This window comes from Amphiprion ocellaris, chromosome 18, assembly GCF_022539595.1.
Source record: "Amphiprion ocellaris isolate individual 3 ecotype Okinawa chromosome 18, ASM2253959v1, whole genome shotgun sequence".
In the NCBI taxonomy this organism is placed as follows: Eukaryota; Metazoa; Chordata; class Actinopteri; family Pomacentridae; genus Amphiprion; species Amphiprion ocellaris.
Window position 1 is genome coordinate 12,534,732 of NC_072783.1, and position 21,822 is coordinate 12,556,553.

Genomic DNA, 21,822 nt, shown 5'->3' on the forward strand with positions numbered 1-21,822 from the left:
ATACTCTACTGCTTCAAAGCTCCACTGTTTGCTTTAGAGCTTAGCACTACCGTCAGCCTCAGCAGCTTTAATACAAACAGGAGTGAGTCATGGCATCATGCTTGTCTGTCTCCTGACCAACCAATAAAACCAGATCTCAACAGTAGGCACAATACTCACTAATCCTGCACAGGGCTGGACAGCTAGTTACAAAACATTATTGAGCTGCTCTAAAATATCACTGAGGAGTATATTATAAATTGTACGTGCACTGTTTTTGTTGTTTTTGTTTTGTTTTGGGTTTTTTTTTTGCAATTTTATACTCGCAACAGCCAAGGCTGTCATGTTTCAGGGTTCTCTGTCCATCCGCCTGTCTCATTCTTCCGAGTGTGATATGTCAGAAGTACCTCAAAGGAATTTGGCACAAATGTTCATTTGGATGTAGGGATGAACTGTTCAGATTTTGGTGGTCTAAAGTTGCTGTGATCTCCCTTCTGTCCCATTATTTTGAACATGATAAATCAGGAATTTCTGGAGGAAATCTCATTATTTTAGCATTGCAGTGGTTGTAGCTAAATTTGCATTTAAGTTGGTTTATTGAGCACTGAAGGTACAAGAGTTTGGACACACCTTCTCATTCAATGGTTTTTTATTATTTCAATTGCTTTCTACATTGTAGATTAATACTGAAGACATCAAAACCATGAAAGAACACATATGGAATTATGTTGTAAACAAAAAAATGTTAAACAAATCAGAATATGTTTTATATTTTAGATTCTTTAACGTAGCCCCTTTTGCTTTGATGACAGCTTTGCACACTCGTGCAATTTACAATTTACACAACCTTTCAGTCAAGGCTACATAATAAGCAAAGTGCTCACTTATTCACACACAAAGGCATTAAACCAAAAATTATACTTGGCTTAAATCAGAAGTCTTCCAAAATGTATAATACATAAAGTACGTCATACATTTTACAGTTTAGCCTCCTAACATGCAATTCCACTTAATTGCCAATTGTCGTAAAATGACATTAAAGTTGTGCATTGAGGCTACTGCAAAGCTAGTGGGACCAGCGCCAGCAGGTAATACAAACTGCTATGTTCGCAATAACTATTCAGTGATGATGCAAGACTAACATTTAAGGCATAACTCACTGCTGAATGTACAGCCAGGCAGGCTTCATCCCCCTGAGGTACATGACATGTTTGTGTGGGTCTGTGTGTCCTAGGTGTATGCAGAGGACTGCTGTGATCCTTGTCTTCTAGACCTCCAGAACTATCTGCCCAAATATTACGGGACCTGGTCTTCTCCTGACAGCCCTAATGGTAAAAGACTAAACTGTACTGAACCATCTCTCTCTCTCTTTTATTCAGATCAACTTAATGATAAAGGCTTGTGTTAGCGAAGGAGCAAGCTGGTCTGGGCTGTTGTATGAGTGTTATACCTATGATAAACTGGTGATTATAGCTCGAACCATATTGGAGTTTGTGGCCAAGTTGAGTTGATAAAGAAATCCTGCATTTTTTTTTTACACAAACACCAACTTAATAAGGATCCCTTGGGTGTTTTGGTTGTTGTTATCAAGTTTTATACAGTTTTATGTCCATTGTACATGCTGCCACTTCTGAATAACTTTGACTGATACACAGTATGCAACAGAAGTGAGTACACCCCTGTGCAATATCACATAAATGTCAAAGGATTCCAAATTGTATCACCATGAAGTTTATTTATTGCCTTATTTCTAAAGTAAACGGGGTATTTACTGTCATGTAAGTTTGGATTTATTTTATTAAAATGCAGAGCCCCAGTAGGAACTTAATACAACATAAGTTAGTACATTACTCAGATTCTAATCTTTTAATTTTTCAATAGTTCATGTCCACCTTTATTTTTGATGACAGATTTAATCCTCATCTGCATGAAGGATGCCAGTGTAATACAGAGTTCTGAAGGGATGTTCTTCCATTTTTTAGAAATGTTTTTTTCAGCTGTTCCTCCTGGAAAAGTTGTATTGCTCTACCTTTCTCTTTACAATATCCGAAGGGTTTTCTATTGTGGATTTACGTCAAACGTCGTACTGGTCCAGGTCATTGTTTTCACTTTATTCATCTTTAGAAACTCTTGTCATTTTGGCAGTGCACTTTGGGTACTTTTTCTTTTTCTGCCAAGCCTCTGCAGACTGGGAGTCATCTTGTCAGGCCATATTTTGTTATATCCACAGGCATTATACTCTCTTCTATTCTATACTGTATCTTAATAAGCTGATATTGGCTAATATATCACTCTATCAGCATAGTGGTCTAGCTTTAATGGTGACCTTTCTGACCCAGTGTGTGCTTGAATAGGTCCAGCCTCCTAGAATGCTCAAGGGGACAAGAATGTAAAAACTGCTTATTTGTACAGTTTGAGCTATGAAAGCCAAATGCCACAAACCACTGTAACTTTTCCTGAATAGGCCTTTAAATATTAAGTGATAATTAGTGTATAGGAGGGATTTTTGTACATTCATCATATCTGAAACAATGCAATTGCAGTTAATATGAATGAACTAGCAATAACTCCAATCCCAATGTCATCACACATGCATCTGTGCTGCTGACCCAGACTTATACCTGAAACTGGAGGATGTGACTCGGCGCTTCGTCAAGCCGTGCATCATGGACGTGAAGCTGGGCCAGCGGAGCTACGATCCATTCGCCTCCCAAGAGAAGCGAGAACAGCAGATCAGAAAATACCCACTGATGGAGGAGATAGGCTTCCTTGTTCTTGGCATGAGGGTGAGTCTGACCTGTTGCATTGTGGAATGTTTTCAGTCTCTCTTTGTAGTCACTTTAAAACTCTTATCCGTTTACACCAGTAACATTCAAGTAGACACAGATATGTGAATTGAACCAAACTTTTCATCTGGTTGGTACTTTGAATATTGCTTTGTGTTGCATGAATAATTTAAATACACCTGTACACCGTTCAGTCACTACGTTAAAACCAATGACAGGCGATGTGAACAGCACTTTCTTATTCATTCCAGTGTTAGCTGTCAGTGGGGGATATATATTAGGCAGCAAATGAGCAGTCAGGTCTTGAAGCTGATGTGTTGGAAGCAGGAAAAATGGGCAGTGTGACGATCTGAGCAACACTGACGAGATGGCTAGACGACCGGGTCAACAAACTTACCAAACAGCAGGTCTTGTGGGATGTTCCTGGTATACAGTTGACCTTCATTGGACCATTAGTTGTAGGTGCTACTACCTACCAATACTGCTCCAGGAAAGGACAACTGATGAACCAGATAAAGTCTTGGGCACCCAAGACTCGCAGTGGTCGATACCACAGAAGAGCTACTGTTGCACAAACTGCAGAAAACTTGATGCTGCTATGATATAAGGGTGTCAGAACACGGAGTTGCATTTCAGCCTCAGTAATTGTTTCTACAGGTTGTCACGTTATATATTCTTCTTTTGAGCTTAGTGATCAGGGATCATAACTCAGCTGCTGTTCACTAGCAGAATACACCACCCACTGAACTGCTCCGTTAGTAAATCATTGTCAGTTGCAGACAAGTGCAAATTTACTGAAAGGATTAAGGTGTTCTGTGTTTTTCAAGCCCGAAACTGACTTTTCATTTATGACTAAAAATGTGATAATTCTTCTGGTAACCAGGCAGTCAAAGGATAAGAACTGACGAGTGAAAACTAATGACAGACCCTTGGACCCTGGGGCATCATTCACGTTGCTGTTGCTATCGCAGGCATTGCAACCGTCTGTCTTTGAAAAAGAACTCTGATGTTGTTGCATTCACAAAGAAATAACAGATCTTTCATGTTGCACATACACTGCTCAAAAAAATTAAAGGAACACTTTGAAAATACATCCTATTTTAATGGGAAAACATAACCTGGATATCTACATTGATATGGACTGGATAATGTGTTAAGAACGAAAACATGCCACATCGCTTGATGGAAATGAAAATCAGCAACCTACAGAGGGCTGAATTCAAGAAACCCCAAAAGTCAAAGTGAAAAAATGATGTGGCAGGCTGGTCCATCTTTCTGAAATTCCCTGGCAGCAACTCAGAATGGTGCTCAGTAGTTGTATGGCCTCCACGTGCTTGTATGCAGCCTGACGATGTCAGGGCATGCTCTTAATGAGACGATGGATGGTGTCCTGAGGTATCTCCTCCCAGATCCGGACCAGGGCATCACTGAGCTCCTGGACAGTCTGAGGAGCAACCTGGTGGTGTTGGATGGACCAAAACATAATGTCCCAAAGGTGTTCTATTGGATTTAGGTGAGGTGAGTATTGGGGCCAGTCAATGGTATCAATTCCTTCATTCTCCAGGAACTGCCTGCATACTCTTGTCACATGAGGACAGGCATTGTCGTGCACCAGGAGGAACCCAGGACCACTGCACCAGCGTAGAGTCTGACAATGGGTCCAAGGATTTCATCCTGATACCTAACAGCAGTCAGAGTGCCACTGTCCAGCCTGTAGAGGTCTGTGCGTTCCTCCATGGACATGCCTCACCAGACCATCACTGACCCACCACCAAACCGGTCATGCTAAACCATGTTACAGGCAGCATAACGTTCTCCACAGCTTCTCCAGACCCTTTCATGTCTGTCACATGTGCTCATGATGAACCTGCTCTCATCTGTGAAAAGCACAGGGTGGCAGTGATGGACCTGCCAGTTCCTGTGTTCTATGGCAAATGCCAGCTGAGCTCCACAGTGCCGGGCAGTGAGCACAGGGCCCACTAGAGGATGTCGGGCCCTCAGACCTTCCTCATGAAATCTGTTTCTGATTGTCTGGTCAGAGACATTCACACCAGTGGCCTGCTGGAGGTCATTTTGTAGGGATCTGGCAGTGCTCATCCTGTTCCTCCTTGCATAAAGGAGCAGATACCTGTTCTGCTGATGGGTTGAGGACCATCTATGGCCCTGTACAGCTCTCTTAGCGTAACTGCCTGTCTCCTGGAACCTCCTCAATGCTCTTGAGACTGTGCTCGAAGATCAGCAAAAGTTCTGGCAATGGCAGTTATTGATGTGCCATCCTGGAGGAATTGGACTGCCTATGCAACCTCTGCAGGGTCCAGGTATTGCCTCATGCTACCACTAGTGACACTGACCCTAGCCAAATGCAAAACTAGTGAAAAACAGTCAGAAAACACGAGGAGGGAAAAAAAGGTCAGTGGCCTTCACGTGTAAAACCATTCCTGTTTTGAGGGGTGTCTCATTGTTACCCCTCTAGTGCACCTGTTTCTAATTTTATTAACACCAAAGCAGCTGAAATTGATTAAAAACCACCTCTTCTACTTACTTGACCAGATCAGTATCCCAGAAATTTAACTGTCTTGATGCAATACTTAGATTAAAAAGTGTTCCTTTAATTTTTTTGAGCAGTGTATATTTCAGCGACTCAGTAACTCTCTTTCCTGTTAGACCTCTAACAATGCCAGGAAGTGTTGATGGAATAGATACTGTCTGATTGTAAAATGTAAACAAAGGTAAAAGAACAGAGAAACACAGTATGCAGTATAACTTGCTGGTTTAGTCTTTGTTGTGAGTAGCAGTGTGCATTTTTACAAAATGCTAAATTGAATCCTTCAATCAACAGTAACACTAATTTCAAACTAATTCTAACCTTAGCCCTAAAACAAAGCAATAACTTATAAAACAGGGTGTGAAAAAGTGAGGACTGGTCAAAAGATGGTTGGTTTGGTTCAAACTGCTCTCAGTCTGATAGTCTCGAACTCAAACTGGTCCCAGAAACAGTGTATGCACACACACATACACACACACACACACACACACACACACACACACACACACACACACACACACACACACGCACACACGTGCACATACACGCACTAGATTTTTTTTCCACATGAAAAAACCCCCAGATATGACAGGAAAGACAAAGATAACTTATCTGTTTGAAAGGAAGAGAGTTAAATAGCGAAACCTTTATCATTTTAATCAGTTTCCATTACAACCTGCTGTCAACATCAGCATCAGTAAGTGTTCTGGTTTTTGGTTTTTCCTGCCTGCAGCAAGACAAGCAAAAACGTAGTGAGAAAAACTAACTGGTTTCTGTCTTCAAAATATTTATGTACTTAAGACCATTAACCATCATGAATACACATGTCGCTGAACAAATTATGATTAAGGCATTAAATCTAAATTTGGAGTTTTGCTGGAAGGGTGAATGAGCTCTATGAAAGTGTTACGCTAAATTGCTGTGTGCTGACCAAAAGACTAATTTAGAAGGAATTAATCAGACGTTATACCAACACAGTTCTCGGTTTTGTACAGAATACATAATTTGCCTTTGCAAACCCGATTACTACCAAAATGACAAGCTTCATAGACCATATTAATTTTCTGGGCATGTTTTCAGAAAATGCCTGTTAAACCCATTGGGTTGGATGGTCTACAGTCTTAGAGGTCCTTAAAGCTGTGAATTTCCATATTTGTCCACAGTTGTGTAACTTTGAGGAGGGTCAGTCTGAACAACAGCCTCTTAGTGGAGAAAGAAATGGGAGAGAGCACATCAAATCTAGAGAGGAGAGGTCATGAACTGTGTTTTAAGGAAATAAGTAACATATTTCTAAATGCTATTCTTTGTGTGATGAAACAGCCTACTGACTGATGGTTTGTCCTGATGCTGTATGGACAGTAGATTTATGACTGTCCTTCCCCACCCTTAGTAAACTGCTCATGAAGGTAACGTGGACTTCAGCTGAGTGCTTTGACTGATAGTTAATATACAAGTAATGAACTTTAATATTTAAGCAACTATACAACTTTGCATTTGAAAGCTTATACTGAACAGGGGCCTAAATTCACCAGTGTCCTCTAATGAGGCTAAACTCCAACATTGTTCAATATTTTTTTATATATACATATGAATAAACAGTTATTATTTATAGTTTGAAAAGTGTTGCTGGTTGTGACCAATATTTATCACAGACTCTGCAGTTCCTCTTAGCTCTACAGAGCTTTGTAACCTCTTGGCTCTCTCAGCTTTGGCTCAGCACCTCTGCCCTACTTAGCTTTGTTTTGCAGCTGCAACAAGCTGTAAAAAGCTCTTAAAAATCACTATGCAGGACATGCCCAGTACCAAATAGCTGGTAGACACTGTTAGACCAGTGTTAAGCCTAGATTATACTCACATTAGTACTTGTTGCTATTATACTACTTTTTAGTCCACTTGCAATACAGTATGAATACAGTTAGAACATGTTGCTTTTTCCTAATATTATGGCTTTAGACGTTTAACATCTTGTTCGCATATCCATGACGAAATGCAATGTGAAATCACCCATTTGTGTGGCCTCACTGGCTTGGCCTCAGTAGTGAGACACTGTGACCTATGTGATGAATTTTCTGTTGCGCAGAGGATTGTGAGTCAGAATGGCCAGAAAAGCATGATGACTTTCATACCACAAAATGCAGCTGAATGTATTTTTGGTATGCCGCATTTGACCTACTACCGACATGTGATATAGTATGGTAGTATGAGTGTTGGAACATGCACCTGAATTTTAGGCAGTACATGGACATGTACGAATGGGTGTGCAGGTACTCCCACGGACTTGGGAAGACAACAAAGATTATGCAGACCGTTGTGCACTCACAGACATGGTAACTATAAATCTGGCTTTATACTTTGTGTTTCCCCAAATATGTGGGGGTCTGCTAGGGTGAATGTGACAAATTTTAGCATAAATTTCCTAAGTGGGTGAGAGTATACACAACCTCCTCCGCAAGCAGCCCAAAATGCATGTCTATACATGTGACCCACTGTGCGTATGTGATGCAGAGACCTACAAGTGGACCATGTCTGCATATTGTCCGCAGTAATCAGTAAAATGTGCTTATATCAAGATAGAAAACATAAAATGGTTACTCAGTACAAGGGAAATCCAAATTTTGATAAAAATGTAGTTGCTTACAGTTCTTGCAATCTGTATGCATCTATCCTGACATGTAGTCTTTGGTGTTATTGGAAAAACTATAGACCCTCTGATCCATATACACATTTTAATGAGTTCTGTAGGTTTGAATTCATGTTGCCGGTATCAGTGTGTAAAGAAATGGGTCCTAGGGTGGGTTGAGATTCGGAGATTGAAAGCAGTCAGTATATTTTTGCACAGTGCTAGTCTAAGCTGTAGTGTACCTCTTAGAACGCAATGTGCTTGTCACTGGGCTGGGTAAACTTCCATCCTAATCTTTGTTAAGTGTTTGTTTAGAAGGAACGGAGACTAATTAGCGATTATGATCTCCTTGATCAGGGAATACCAGAGGGGCAAGAGGGAGTTGGAGAAAAACTGAGAAGAAAGCAGGAGAGACTTTAGACATGTTCTTCAAATGTGTCCTGATTAATTCACACTAGCATTCTGCTGTCAGGCTTAAAAAGAGCCTGTTGACTCTTATCCAGCTAATTGGACTCTGTCAATACGGTCTGATAGTTTGTTTGTTAAACCTAGATGGAATTATCTCTAACAGTGCAGTTTGTTTGGAAACAATGACAAAATTAGCCTGAGTTTTAAAACCGTGATCATCATTCATGTGCTTGGTTTGAATGCTGATTATGTGATTGCAGTTACATGATGTCGACATGTTGGAGCTCCTCCCCTCCCTGGATTTCTTTTTGATGCATGAAGACATTTTTTTTGTTGGGGGTTCAACCCAAAAATGTTTTGGCTGATGATCCAGCCAACTATCCAGCTGCATTTTTTCAGGTTTGGGCTGAAGGACTTGTTGCAAATACAATAATCATCATTCTGTTTGGGATGATTCTGTAACCACATATAAAGCCCTTTATCATAAGGCTTAGCCCGCAACATGCTAATGAACACTTTTATTGTTTGATCCGGTGAGTCATGGAGGCTTTTGTTTGTGTAGCTGTGGACCAGTAGATGGGGTCAGCACTATAGTCAAGATCATTGCTGGTCAGCATACATTAACTTACGTTTGACAGGTGAATAACAATGCAGTACAGACTCGTTAACATCAAGTACTTTCTTGTTTTTCAGGTGTATAAGATGTGCAGTGACTCTTTCGACACCTATGACCAGCACTATGGAAGGGGACTGGATAAGGAGACCATTAAAGATGGTAAGTGTGCATCCATTTGCACTGGTGTGTGTGAAGTACTGGCTGTGGAATTAGACAGGCTACAGTCCCCTCTTAAAACACTCTTTAATACTCAAAGTGTTTATGTATGTTTATTGTTATGTTGCTGGATTTTATCCTATTCTTGCTGTTTTATATTTTTTTTATTTTATTTTTTCCCTATTATATTTGATCCCTCTGTTTGTTTTTATTTGTTCATGTCTTTAAGCGCTTTATGAATAAAGCTTGTATTATTATACACCTGATTATTTTTATCAATTATTTTCACAAGGGATGCTTGGGGCCAGAGCTCATATATTGAGATAACCTCCTGAAGCCACTTTCCTGCCTGTGCAGAGTTTGCTTAGAATCTGAAATCTCTATAAAATTGGCTTCATGAACTATAGCTCAAAATTTGTTTAAAATTTGCATCCCTACACTGTAAAAAATGTGTGTACATTTTATTGTGAAAAACTGTCGAACCATGACGTTAAAAATCTGTAAACTCTAAAACAGTTTGATGTAGTTTATTTAACACCGAATCACCATAAATAGGTCAATCAGGAGAAAAGTGTGTTTTTCAGATCTTTTTTCTCTTGAAAAAATGCATTTCCCGACTCCTGCACCAGTTTTTAATGGAAAAATGCTGTAATATGTGTAACAATACTATAATTTTTGCATTTAATTCTTGAAAAGAATGCAGTTTTTCACAGTTAAATGCACATATTGTTGTACTGATAATGGAAACATGCTGCAATATTTATAACAAGTAACATGGCAATTTCTGCATTTATTACATGTAAAAAATACAGTTTGTTACTGATCAATTTGATGTACTTTTGTGTTAACAGACACATGCTTTAATATTTATGACAGCTGAAACCACAATTTTTGCTAAAAATACACATACTAAATGTTAAATACATTAACAGTTGTACTGTTACTGGAAAAATGTTGTGACATTTATGTAACTTTTCAATTTTTTTACAGTAAAATATGGAATGAAGCACATTTTTTAACCTTAAAATGAACAATATCAATACATTTCTTTACCGTAAATCTAGAGAATGTTTTACTGTAATCTTACTACAGCATTCTTGCAAACACAGCTGCCAGAATTTTACCCTAAAAACAACAATTTTTTTACAGTGTAGTTTCCTCTGACACATGTACTCACTTTATCACAACTGGCAGTAAAGTGAGGAAGGAAGCTTCAAGTGGTCACATGATAGACTACACATATGCTGAGAGAAGGATGGCCATTGATGCATGAGGATTAACTCTAACTCTTCTCACCTCCCCTTCAGGCTTGGCTAAATTCTTCCATAACGGAGCGACTTTGAGGAAGGACGCGCTGTCGGCTAGCATCCGCAGAGTACAGCAGATCCTCCAGTGGTTCAAGTCCCAGCAGCAGCTCACATTCTATGCGAGCTCCCTTCTCTTTGTTTACGAGGGCCTTCCCTCCTCTTTCTCCTCATCTGCTCTTTCTTCCCTCATCAGCAGCTCAACGATCAGTCCAACTGCAATGAAAACCACCACGTTGGTGGGTGTTTGCGATCGTGGCGGGGAGGGAAAACAGGAAGGGGCAGGGCAGGAGGAGGGGGTGTCCGAGTACAACAACAACAACATTCAGGTGGCGGTGCCCTGGGACTACAGCCTGGCCACCACTATTTACACCAATCACAGGAAAGGTGGCGACCACCACTGTGCCAAAGGTCTTCTCTGTGGCAACAGTGGAGATGGTAGTTTTGTGCAGAATACAGAAAGCTCAGTTTCTAGAGATAACGTCTCGGTGCTGTGTGAAGAGGACAACTCTGCATGGAAACGACGAGCGGAGCTGCAACAAGCACCTAATGGAAATGGAAACAAATCACAACTGGAAGGGAAGGATGAGGATGGAGAGGGCAAAGACAGCAGCAGCAGGAGAGAGGAGGAGGTGAAAGGACGAGGAGGTGACGCGACGGACGGGGGTGCAGGAGACGTCGAAGTTGAGGTCAGGATGATTGATTTTGCTCATGTTTTCCCGAGCGACAGCCACGATCACGGCTACATCTATGGCCTGAAACACCTGCTGACAGTGCTGGAGCAAATCCTCTGTGACGCTGCGTAGAGCTCCCAATCCCTTTACCTCCTTACCTGCTCAGAAAAAAAACAGTGTCCTCCTGTCAACCCTGCTTTTTTTTTTTTTCTCAAAAGACAGATCTTCAGAGGAGCAAAGGAAAAATGAAAGAAGTGAATACTGAAACAAAACCATCACCATCGTCATCATCATCTCACCAGATTGTGATGGTCTGTCAGTGTGTTTCTGTTTGTCTGCTTGTCTTGTGAGCAGAGTGGAGGTAGTAGAGGCTGATAGTTTACATCAGCACCTCTACATGCACTAATCAATCTGTGAAGGCATTACGACCCTGTACTTGAACACAACATCTTCAGCTGTTGGTTTACTGATGCTCACTGGCTCTAAAGTGTCACCTTTATTCCATTCAGCTTAAAAAAAAAAAAGGTTTGATTGTTATATTTTGATACCATGGCTACTGAAAACATTTGTTTGGTTTCTATTAAAATCAGTACACCGGAAATAGGGCTGGATGAGGCGACAATACATAGTGTGGAACAATTAGAATTAGTCAAGTGTCCATATATTTTTGGCTGTTTTGTACCATTGTGGCAGCACAACATATTAGGAGCAAACTAAGAATCAAAAATGGATTTGGATTTCATAATCCATTCAGAAAATCCTGGATCAGACCCAGTCCTGATCCTTCCTATCAGGCATGCTGACATGCAGGCCTAGTAGCTGTTAGGACTTTATGGTTTGGCAGCGAGTCTCCAGATTCAACAGAAGTTTTTTGAAGGATGTTCAAGGATAATGGTGCCACAGGAGTGGGGTTTGATCGATACAAAGTGAATGTCAGAAATAGTTTTGTGTGATTTATACGATGTGAACAAGGGTTGATCATAAAATTACAAAACCGTTCCTCAGACACAGGCACTGGGAATATCACAGTCATGCAATATGTGCGAGCAGTAACTGTCAGGATGTCACATGACCCCGTGCTATCGACAGGCACCTGGGTTAAACACCTTCAGCTATCAGCACAAATGCAGTGAATCTCTAATCTGTGTGAAAATGGGAAGCTGTAAGGGGCCAACTCTGGCAAGCAGGGTGGATTGAGAGTGACAGTTGTTGTGTGTTGTTGTGGCCAGCAAATGTGCTATGACCTGGCACATAAACGGTCCAGGGCACCTAGCCAAATGTTCTCCCTCAGAAACGTGCCTTGTTGATAGTGCGGCGTCGTGCAACATCTGCCCTTTTTCTCAATTACTACTTGCACATTTTGCATGCATGTGAATGTGACGTGCTTGACGCTCGTGCACGGGGAGCCATCTTGTAATTTTATGATCAACCCTCATGCTATCAGACTATGCGGTCTGCCTAGTAAACTACCTAAACTATGCTTTTAGACATGGCTCAGTCCAATTTCATGCTAACACATTGGTCACCCAGCTGCACAGCGGTTAGCTGGATTTGATTCATTTATGTTTACAAGTACACAGTGAAATTAAAAACATACCAGGGCTAGGAAACCGATGCCACACTTCATCCGGGTTCAGAATAGCCCACTGAGGATTAAAGTTTTCGAGCATGCGGTAAAACAAGAAACCTGGAGAAAGTTGAAATTAAAGTCGGGTCGTCCTTTTCCTGTTTAAACCACTGTCTACAAGTATTTAACTCAGGTATTTACAGTTAGAAACAATACTTATTATTACGCCTGTTATCCTCTCAGCAAGATGATCCTCATGCTGTCTAGTTGTTCAGTTGTGAACGGTTGTTTTATATAGTCGATGTTTATCTCATAATTGACCTTATCTCATTGATGTTGACCTTTGAGTCACGTTTTTGACCTCTTAACCTTACTAAGAGCTTACACTTCAAGTATTGTCTTTTACTGTGGCTGTTTTAATTGATGTATATGTTCAACTGCCAAATCACCTCTCCTTTTAAAAGCCTGTGTTCTTCGTTGAGCTTATTCTGGTTCCCCTCCTTTTCTGTCCTGGGTTTAGCAACAGGATTATATGCTAATGTTATACCTATACGTTGCTCATGCCCATTGTTCTAGCATTACCCATGAGCTATTCTGTCATTTTAAGTTATTATATATTATAATAGAATGAATTTATTTGTAACTGGGCAACAATTGGAAAATCTGCCATTTCCCTCCCATATCCTGGAGAGATGATTCATTTTTATGGGGTTTTGTTTGTTTTGGTTTTGGTTTTTGTTTCTTTGTTTGCCAGAAGTAACATGTTCTACTAAATGACACATGATGGGCTGGGATTGGTTTACATGGTATGGACTAATATGATATAAGTTCCCTAAGGATTTTAAGATTGTAGTAAAAAGATGTGTGAAACATGCTGCTTTAACGAGAGTCGGGACAGACTCAAAAAGTGACAGAATGCTAAAGAAAGAATGACAGCAACTGAATGGTTTTATGTCATGTGTTTTGTGTTGTTTGTGTTTTTTTGGCTTGGCGCAGATGGACAGAACTGTCAGAGTACTGGTGGTAGGGGAAAGAAAAGTCAGCACATCTTTTTACTCTAATTTCAGCTGAAATAGCCGTTGACTAAAGGTTGAAGCCTGACTAACGTGGATTTTTTATGCTGAGACCAAAGCAGAGATTGGATGATTCTAATATTTTTTTTACTAGTCTCTCAAAGGTTTAGTGAATGTGTCTTTGAACCAAGTTCTCTGTTGAAACAAAAGTCATTCCTGTCACTGTAATAGATTTTTTCAGAAACTCAAAACAGCTTTGGATCAGAAACGACTTAATTATTTTGGGTTTTTTTCAGAAGACAAATTCAGCTTAGGCCTGCACTACAGGAGTTTTAGGCAGATTCATCCCTGTTATATCGCTCCCAACAGTCAGAGGAACAATCTGGATCCTGGTCCAAACCCACCTTAAATCCAGATTATTTGCTAATGCGAGGAGTTTATCAATCCAGTCCGAACTTCCACAACTGTTTGCAGACTCATTAGGTCTCCCCCGATAACAGCAAAACAGGGCTACAAACTTTAAAAAATCTACAGTCACATTATGAATTAATCTTCAAATATTTCTTACTAGGTTATTAGACAGTTAATATTCACTGCTAAATCCCTTTGAATATACTTGACATTCATCTACAGGAATGTTTTCCTGGTAACCTTTTGCATGTTAATATGTGAGCTCTTGCTGGAAGCCACTAACTTCTACAGAAGTCTCTGTTATGGTGAATGTTGCCAGCTAATCCGCTACAATGTTCCCTGCTTGCTACCATGAAGCTGCCTGTAGTCTGAATGACACCTCCTTAGGTCACTCTGATATTAGTAAACCAGCTGCAGTCCTTCCATTCCATTTAGCAACAAGTGGCTCCCCCTCATGATACAATCAGGTACTGCTAGTTGACAATCTACAACATAATATATAGTACATTTTCAATATAATACATTTGCATTTCCTCTGCATTATTGGTTAATACGCTTTTAATTGGTTAAATTATTGAAAGCAATTAATTAGTCAATGTTACATCACTACCATCCAATATTAAATATTTAATACTGGTGAATTAAAATTGAGATGGTTACCTTTAAGGGCTAGAACATTCTAGCCCTTAAGGATAACAGTAGCTAAATAGCTAGCTATAATAAAACTAGTAGTTAAAATGTCACCTGTAGTTCTTGCTAAGAAAACAACCCATGTTGGACACAAGCAACATTTTTTCATCCAGACTTGTTTCCACTTATTTTTTTTCTCACTGCAAATTATTATCAGTTGTTCCACCACAGTCTCTCTTGTTTCCATCTACTTCCTGATGAGATGATGTGAGGTGGTGTTCTGCTCCCTCTGACACCTTTATCTCCATAACATCCTGCAGTGTGTGATGGTTCAGTAGTTTCCACTTATGTACTGTGAACGTGTAAGTTTAAAAAGAATATCTTTGAAATGTCTTGTCATGTATGTAGGATTTTAAAACTCCTGTAGTGTGAGTCCAGCTTTAATTTGACAAAACTAAGCGTCATGTGTTGATCCTCAGTGAGTTGTGTCTAAAAGGTCTGGAAAACCCTAACTAGTAGACCTTCATATAGGATTTAAGCTTTGTCAGAAGGCTGTTTCCGTTTCCTAGAAGAACACCCTTAGATAAGACTAAGCAGAATTACCAGTGCAGCCCTGCTTGTTTTCATTTGATTCATTTGAGGGCATTTCGAAAGTCCAAATATAAATGAGTGTAACCCTACTGTCCAGTGCGATGGCAGTAAATAGAAAGTTTTGACACTGCACATTAGACAGAAGACCTGTCAATGATTTGACAAGTCATCTGTGTGTTTTTAAGAGGATTTGCTGTAAATAGTTTTGACTTGGTCATTCTTAAATTCAGAGCATATGTGTTTAGTTTTGGTGCCTCTGTGTGTACTCCAGCCTGTGCTCGCTACACTAACACTGGAGCTGCTTTACAGCATCGTGTTGAATCCCACTGCCCCAGTCTGTCACAAGCCCACCTGATTCTAAGCAGTAATATGCACAAGCCTCTTCAGTTTATGTAGCCTGTAATATATATAAACATAATGAAACATATGAAAATCCTGATCATTTTTCAGTTAACTCAGCTAATGTGTCTTGGTTTAATGAGAACCAAAAGAAACAGACAGCTGTCAGAGTACAATATTTTCTTTAACGTTGCTTCTTTTTATTGATTTCATTAATTAATTTGTCTTAAATAATCAAGAGGAACCTTTAGGAGGCTTTTAAAGGATGTTTACGGGAATTAGAGAAGAACAGCTTTTGTTTTTATCACTGCCTTATTTTCTGTTAATGTCTCAATGTGGTCTCTTTGTTTTGAATATTGAATATTGATCATTTTGGCAGCTTTGTGAATCTCTGATTTTCTTTCCCGTCATGTCACGGATAACTAAGAAAAACCATATCATGCATACGATACAGGGCATTGTTGATTGTTGGCTGAGTCACAGTGATGCAACTTTCAACTGAAATCCATTCAGTCAGTGTAAAAGTCATGAAGTCAGGTCATGTTACTGAAACAGTTTGTTTCTGTGTAGGTGGGCAGCGTTACTGACAGCACATCCACTCCATTCCTGACCTTGTGTTGAATGTTGAGGAGATTCCAAACACCAGCCTTTTAGTCTGTTTAAAGTGGTTATTTTACAGGCCTGTTAGTCACATTTATTACATATTATTTCTTCTTTATTTTAGAGCCTATTAAATGAAGCGGGTCACAATGTTTTAGATAGATTTTTGTTTTTCCAAATGATTTTCATATTTCAGGTTTACATCATGTCTGCATTTAAATGTTTTATGACAATTTGTACATGCAGACTGATTTGAAAAGTTTGAATTACTTAATTGTTATTCGTATAATTCTATCATTTAGTAAAATGATCGAGTAAAGAATCTCATTGATTTCCATTTGTATTTAAACTGCAATGTAAAGCTTAAAGTGAAAAAAAGAGTAACTGTATGATCATGATAATTGTGTTTCCTCATTCTATCTTTAAATGCTGTTGTAGTTGCTAGATGTTTAGAGTGGATTGCAGTCATACAACATATTTAATTATTGCATTTTATTTTTATTTCATTTACCCATTTTTTAAAAAACCATTTTCAGTGTTTTTTTTCTTGTTAAAAATAGTTCAACAACTAAATTTGCTGAGAAGTGCTCGTTCGTGTAAAAAATACAGCCGTGAAATGGAAATATGGTGGAAAGTAGAGGGATTTTAAAAATGCGTCTTTCATTCATTCAGCATGTGAAGACAGACTAAGGAAACAGAAACTACCTAGCATTTAATTTTATTTTTTATTTTGATATTTATAATGCATCATTCAAATGCAAAGAACTTTATAATACCTTTGTGTACAAGGTTCACTGAAACATGTATAAATATTTTACTGCCATGTAGCTTGATATTGACCTCTACCGTCAGCCTTGTTTGACCCTTCCAAACAATTAGAGAATCAGCTGCTTTAAAATGGAATAAGATCAGTCCCAGGTTTGAGATGCAGGGCAGATGTTTCTAGACAGTCAGTAAAGAGTGTAGATTTGCATGTGGCTAACGCTGCCCACCTCCTCTGCCCCGGCACGTTGCAGTGTAATGTCTGGATGCACTTTATCTTCACTGGAAACCTGTAAGACTTCAGTACATTTTAGTACCTGAGAGTCCTGCTAATTACTCACACTGTGTCATATCTACCTGTCTTTAGAAGATACCACACTGACTTGGACAGAGTTATTCATGAAGATGTAACATGAACGTCAGTCCAGGTGTGGTCAGCAGATGCGAAACCGGTGCATTACCTGACTTTCCTGACTTTCCACTGCTGACATTTAGGATGCAACAGTGGCATTGCTTGGATGAGACTAAGTGAAGCTGTATTCCAGTTGCTCTTTATATGTACTCTATTCATTTGTTTACATTTGAACTGCTCTCCTCACAGCCAGGAAACATTAGAGGCTAGAACATGATTTGTCTTCTTTGTTTTCTAAGACGTAAACAGGTTGATTCTGGATTGATTTGTGTTCTTTGATCTGTAATTGTCTGTCATGCAGACTAATGAAATAGTTATGTATGACATTTGCTCTGCACATTTTTTTTTCTCCTGTGAGCTGATTATGTAAGTAAAAGTAGTTGCTCCCGAATAAAAGACCTGAAAGGTGGTGTGAGATGTTTTATACCACTACGGATGGTGTGCTCTACATTGCTGCCAGACAGGTTCAAAGCAACTTGTATTTATTTAAATCATTTAGTTATTAGGTGGATTTCCACTGCAGGAACTTGGTCATTGACAGGAACAGCCACATAAACGGCCATTTCAGCCTTTGTTTCCTTTGTGGTGTAGATCCAAGAGCTTCAACCACAACCTTAACTCCAACTGCACCAAAACAGCAACAGACAGTAGTTTCAGGACCAAACTCCATGTCTATGAGCACATAGAAACAGGATAATGGTAAATTATTGAATTTTACATTGTTAGCGGTAGTGGTAGACACAGGAAGACTGCTAAGGGTCGAGGACATCAAGAGGGTAGAAAAATGGCGTTTGTCGTGTCCAATTTTAGCCAATCGGCACCGAGACCCTGCAGTCTGAACTGTTTTCTACTCTGAAAATGGGCCTCATTCCATAGGGATGGTTCTTGCAGTTGAAGCAAAGGTTAGGGCCAGGAAGCTTCTGTTGTGGAAAACAGCCAAATTGAGAACTTAGAAGGACCTCTGTCTTAAAATGAAGAGCAGGTTGAATGTCCAACTGAGTCTGTTTATCAGAAACATTTGTAGCTTTCACCCTGCATCGTACTAAACTGTTTTGTCAAGAATATGATTGTAAATCATGCCCAAACAAAAACTACATACAAGTTACAATAAATTAAAAATCAAAGTGAAAATTCAGATGAAGTTTAAATTTTAGTTGGAGAATACTCTGTCACAATAAAGCAAAAAGCAGCAATTGTATGTGAAGAGACATCCTATCGCTTTTTATTAACACTCTACTAAGACACCATAGAGCAACTACTGAATATACTGCAGCAATTACGCATTAAGAATTTTCATAGCACACTGAAGTGATGTGAAACCAGCAGCTGCCTCAACTCAGTCTAAAACCTGATTGGGTGCTTTTAAAAATAGACAGCGGTGATTTGAATAAATAAGTAAATGAGGTAAATCATTGTTTTATTATTTTGTGTCTGCTCTTCATTCATCAGATGTTTACTAAGCTGCATTTACAGTACAAAATTGAGATGAGCTCTATTTTAAGCGTCTTTCCCTTTTGACATAGATGCAGCATTAGAAAACAGGAAAGAAAAAGGTCTGCTGGTTTTACTGAAAGTTTGCTGTAGGTACAAACTCCTCTCTATGTGTTCATGTGAGGTTCAGACTTGCTGCAATATCCTCCAACACTGAGGGACAACATTGAGCCACTTAAGTGTCTTCATGCCATGCCTGACGCTAACTTTAAGGCGTAAATACAGTTCCTGTGGCTGACTGTGGGGCTGAACAGTGTGAATGCTTGTGTTGTTGCTGTCATGAAAATAAAACCTATTGAAGGATTGAAACTGGCAGGTCAAGTTCAGCTTCTCTGCCAGCGTTGGATCTCTGTGAAGTCCGACACACCGAGGAGCTGAACATGGACTGCTCTGTGAACCCTGTCATAGAAAATGAGCTCTGAAACTCCTCACTATGGAATTTGAAGAGTGTTTGAATTTTGCTAAACTGGATTTAACATGTCTTATAATGAGCCTGAAGCAGAACAGAAAATATCAGTGTACAGTACAGGAGAGGAACTCAAGCAGGTCCCTCTATTCATTATTTTTTCAACAATAAAAATATTAAACATTTTCATGACCCGAGTCATCAATGGAGTATTTTTGAATATTTTCTATTTTGTTTGAAAAGTCATCTAATTGCAAACTTCTTTCTTTAAAAAGTCCTTAATGTCTGATTGTCTGGCTCTTTCTGACAAATGCCTGATGACACTGTGCTTCAGTTTGAACTAACAAATGCACACCAAGTATAAGTACCCAAGCCTAAATGAGTATTATGGAATGCCATAATCTGCATTGACTTTGAAATTAATACAAAATGTTTCATTCAAACTTTGTCAGGATCCAGTTCGTGAATGAGTATGAGATGGGTAGACACATAAACTCCCCTCCAAAAGTGTTGGAACAGTGAAGGCAATTCCTTTTTTTCGCTGTAGACTGAAAACACTTGGGTTTGACATCAAAAGATGAATATGAGACGAGATCAACATTTCAGCTTTTATTTCCAAGTATTTACATCTGGATCTGATACTCAACATCGAAGACAGATTTTTGGGAGAGCAAAAGTATTGGAACAGATAGACTTAAAATAGATTAAAGTGGATAAGACTTTGCAATAACTGCATCAAACCTATGACCCACTGACATCAACAAACTTTGGCATTCTTCTTTTTTGTGATGCTTTTCCAGGCTTTCACTGCAGCCTCTTTCAGTTGTTTGTTTTAGGGGGTTGTTGCCTTCAGTCTCCTCGTTAGCAGGTAAAATGCAGGGTTTAAGTCTGGAGATTGACTTGGCCAGTCTAAAACCTTCCACTTCTTGCCCCTGATGAACTCCTTTGTTGCTTTGGCAGTGTGTTTTGGGTCATTATCTTGCTGCATGATGAAGGATCTCCCAATCAGTTTAGTTGTATCTTTCTTTAAATTGGCAGACAAAATGTTTCTGTAGACTTCTGAGTTCATTTTGCTGCTGCCATCATTTGTTCCATCATCAATGGAGATTAATGAGCCCGTCCCAGAAGAAGCCATGCAAGCCCAAGTCATGACATTAGCCGTCAGCTGAATCAGAGGTTTGGTGACTAAAGTTTGGGCTCAAATTCTCATGGCCATGACTCAAATCTACAAACCAAGCAATCAGAATATGGCACGTAATGATGATGAGTGAAAAGCTCTATAAAAGAGCAGAGGTAAACTGAAGAACTTTGAGACATGTAGCAGAAAAAGATGTCTTCAAGGTGCAACCAAAATTTTTGTGACTATGTTTATAAAAGCATGAACTACCGTTTAAAATTTTCTCGGCATTCCTTTTGACGTACTTTGCTTGTGCAGCGATGCTCTTCTCCCAGTGCTCCTGCCACACTCAGAGATGAAAGTTTTCCGGGTTTTCCCGGAAATCCGGGATTTCAAATTTTGTGAGTTCATTTCCGGGAATCTGGGAAAATTGATCGAAGTTTTCAGTGAAAATCAGAATTTGATTGATAGTATTCTTTTTGAAAATCTTATTCTTATCGCTAATGGGTTGTTTGTTGTTTATATTCCTGTACGGAGGCAGCCATTTTAAATGTCGTTCATTGACGCGATTCCAATCTAATGCTAAATACATTGCTGCGAGAATTTGCGAGAGCAGATGCACTGAATAGCGCCAGTTTTGAGTACAAAGGAGAGATTAATCATTGAATAGCGCTCATTGAATAGACGACCTTTGCTTTTGTGTAAATGTAATGACCCGTACCTGTCAGGACAATGTTTAAACAGGTAGACAGGCACGCTGACGTGCGTGTTATAGACGCGACAGTCAAGAACGCGTTCCGGTGGTCGTGGTTAGAAGAGAAAGATACGAACGGCGATTTCTTGTCTGAATATATCAGGAAATTAGACAAACCAGGTACGTTTTTTTAAATTTTACAAAAATAGATATCAATATATTGATAGTTTACTGTGTCTTAAGGTTCCTGTCTTAATGATATTATAATATAATCCTTATAATAGATTAGTGACACATCTAGACTAGAGTATGAAATGATTAATATATGAAATATGGGGTACTAAACTACTGAATAGTTTACATTACTGAACATGTTAACAGGAATGTTTCCGCATTTTTATTAACATTTTCACAGTTTTGTGCTATTCTTTTAATGAGGGGTTATGAAATTCTGGGCTTGGCCCTTAGGGGAAGTTCTGCCGAAATTTTTTTCAGGTCAGGACTTAGAATATTTTTTTCATTTTTTTTTGAATAAATATTATTTGTGCATGTTTTAGAAAAGAAAGATACGAACAACGATTTCTTGTCTGAATATATCAGGAAATTAGACAAACTAGGAGCTTTTTTTTTATTTTACAAAAATAGATAGACCTCAATTTTTTCATTTTTTTGGAGTGAATAGATATCATTTGTGCATGCTT

At 39.2% G+C, this 21,822-nt stretch overlaps 1 protein-coding gene across 1 annotated transcript in view; it reads left to right on the forward strand.

Annotated features, from left to right (window-relative positions):
* ipmkb (inositol polyphosphate multikinase b) overlaps positions 1-19,499 on the forward strand; it is a 28,793-nt gene extending 9,294 nt beyond the window's left edge. The window contains exons 3-6 of the mRNA XM_023298564.3: positions 1,214-1,310; positions 2,593-2,765; positions 9,032-9,113; positions 10,418-19,499. Coding sequence (XP_023154332.2) covers positions 1,214-1,310; positions 2,593-2,765; positions 9,032-9,113; positions 10,418-11,220 — 1,155 coding nt within the window. The 3' untranslated portion in view covers positions 11,221-19,499. The remainder of the gene's footprint in view (positions 1-1,213; positions 1,311-2,592; positions 2,766-9,031; positions 9,114-10,417) is intronic.
* Positions 19,500-21,822: the final 2,323 nt, after the last annotated feature.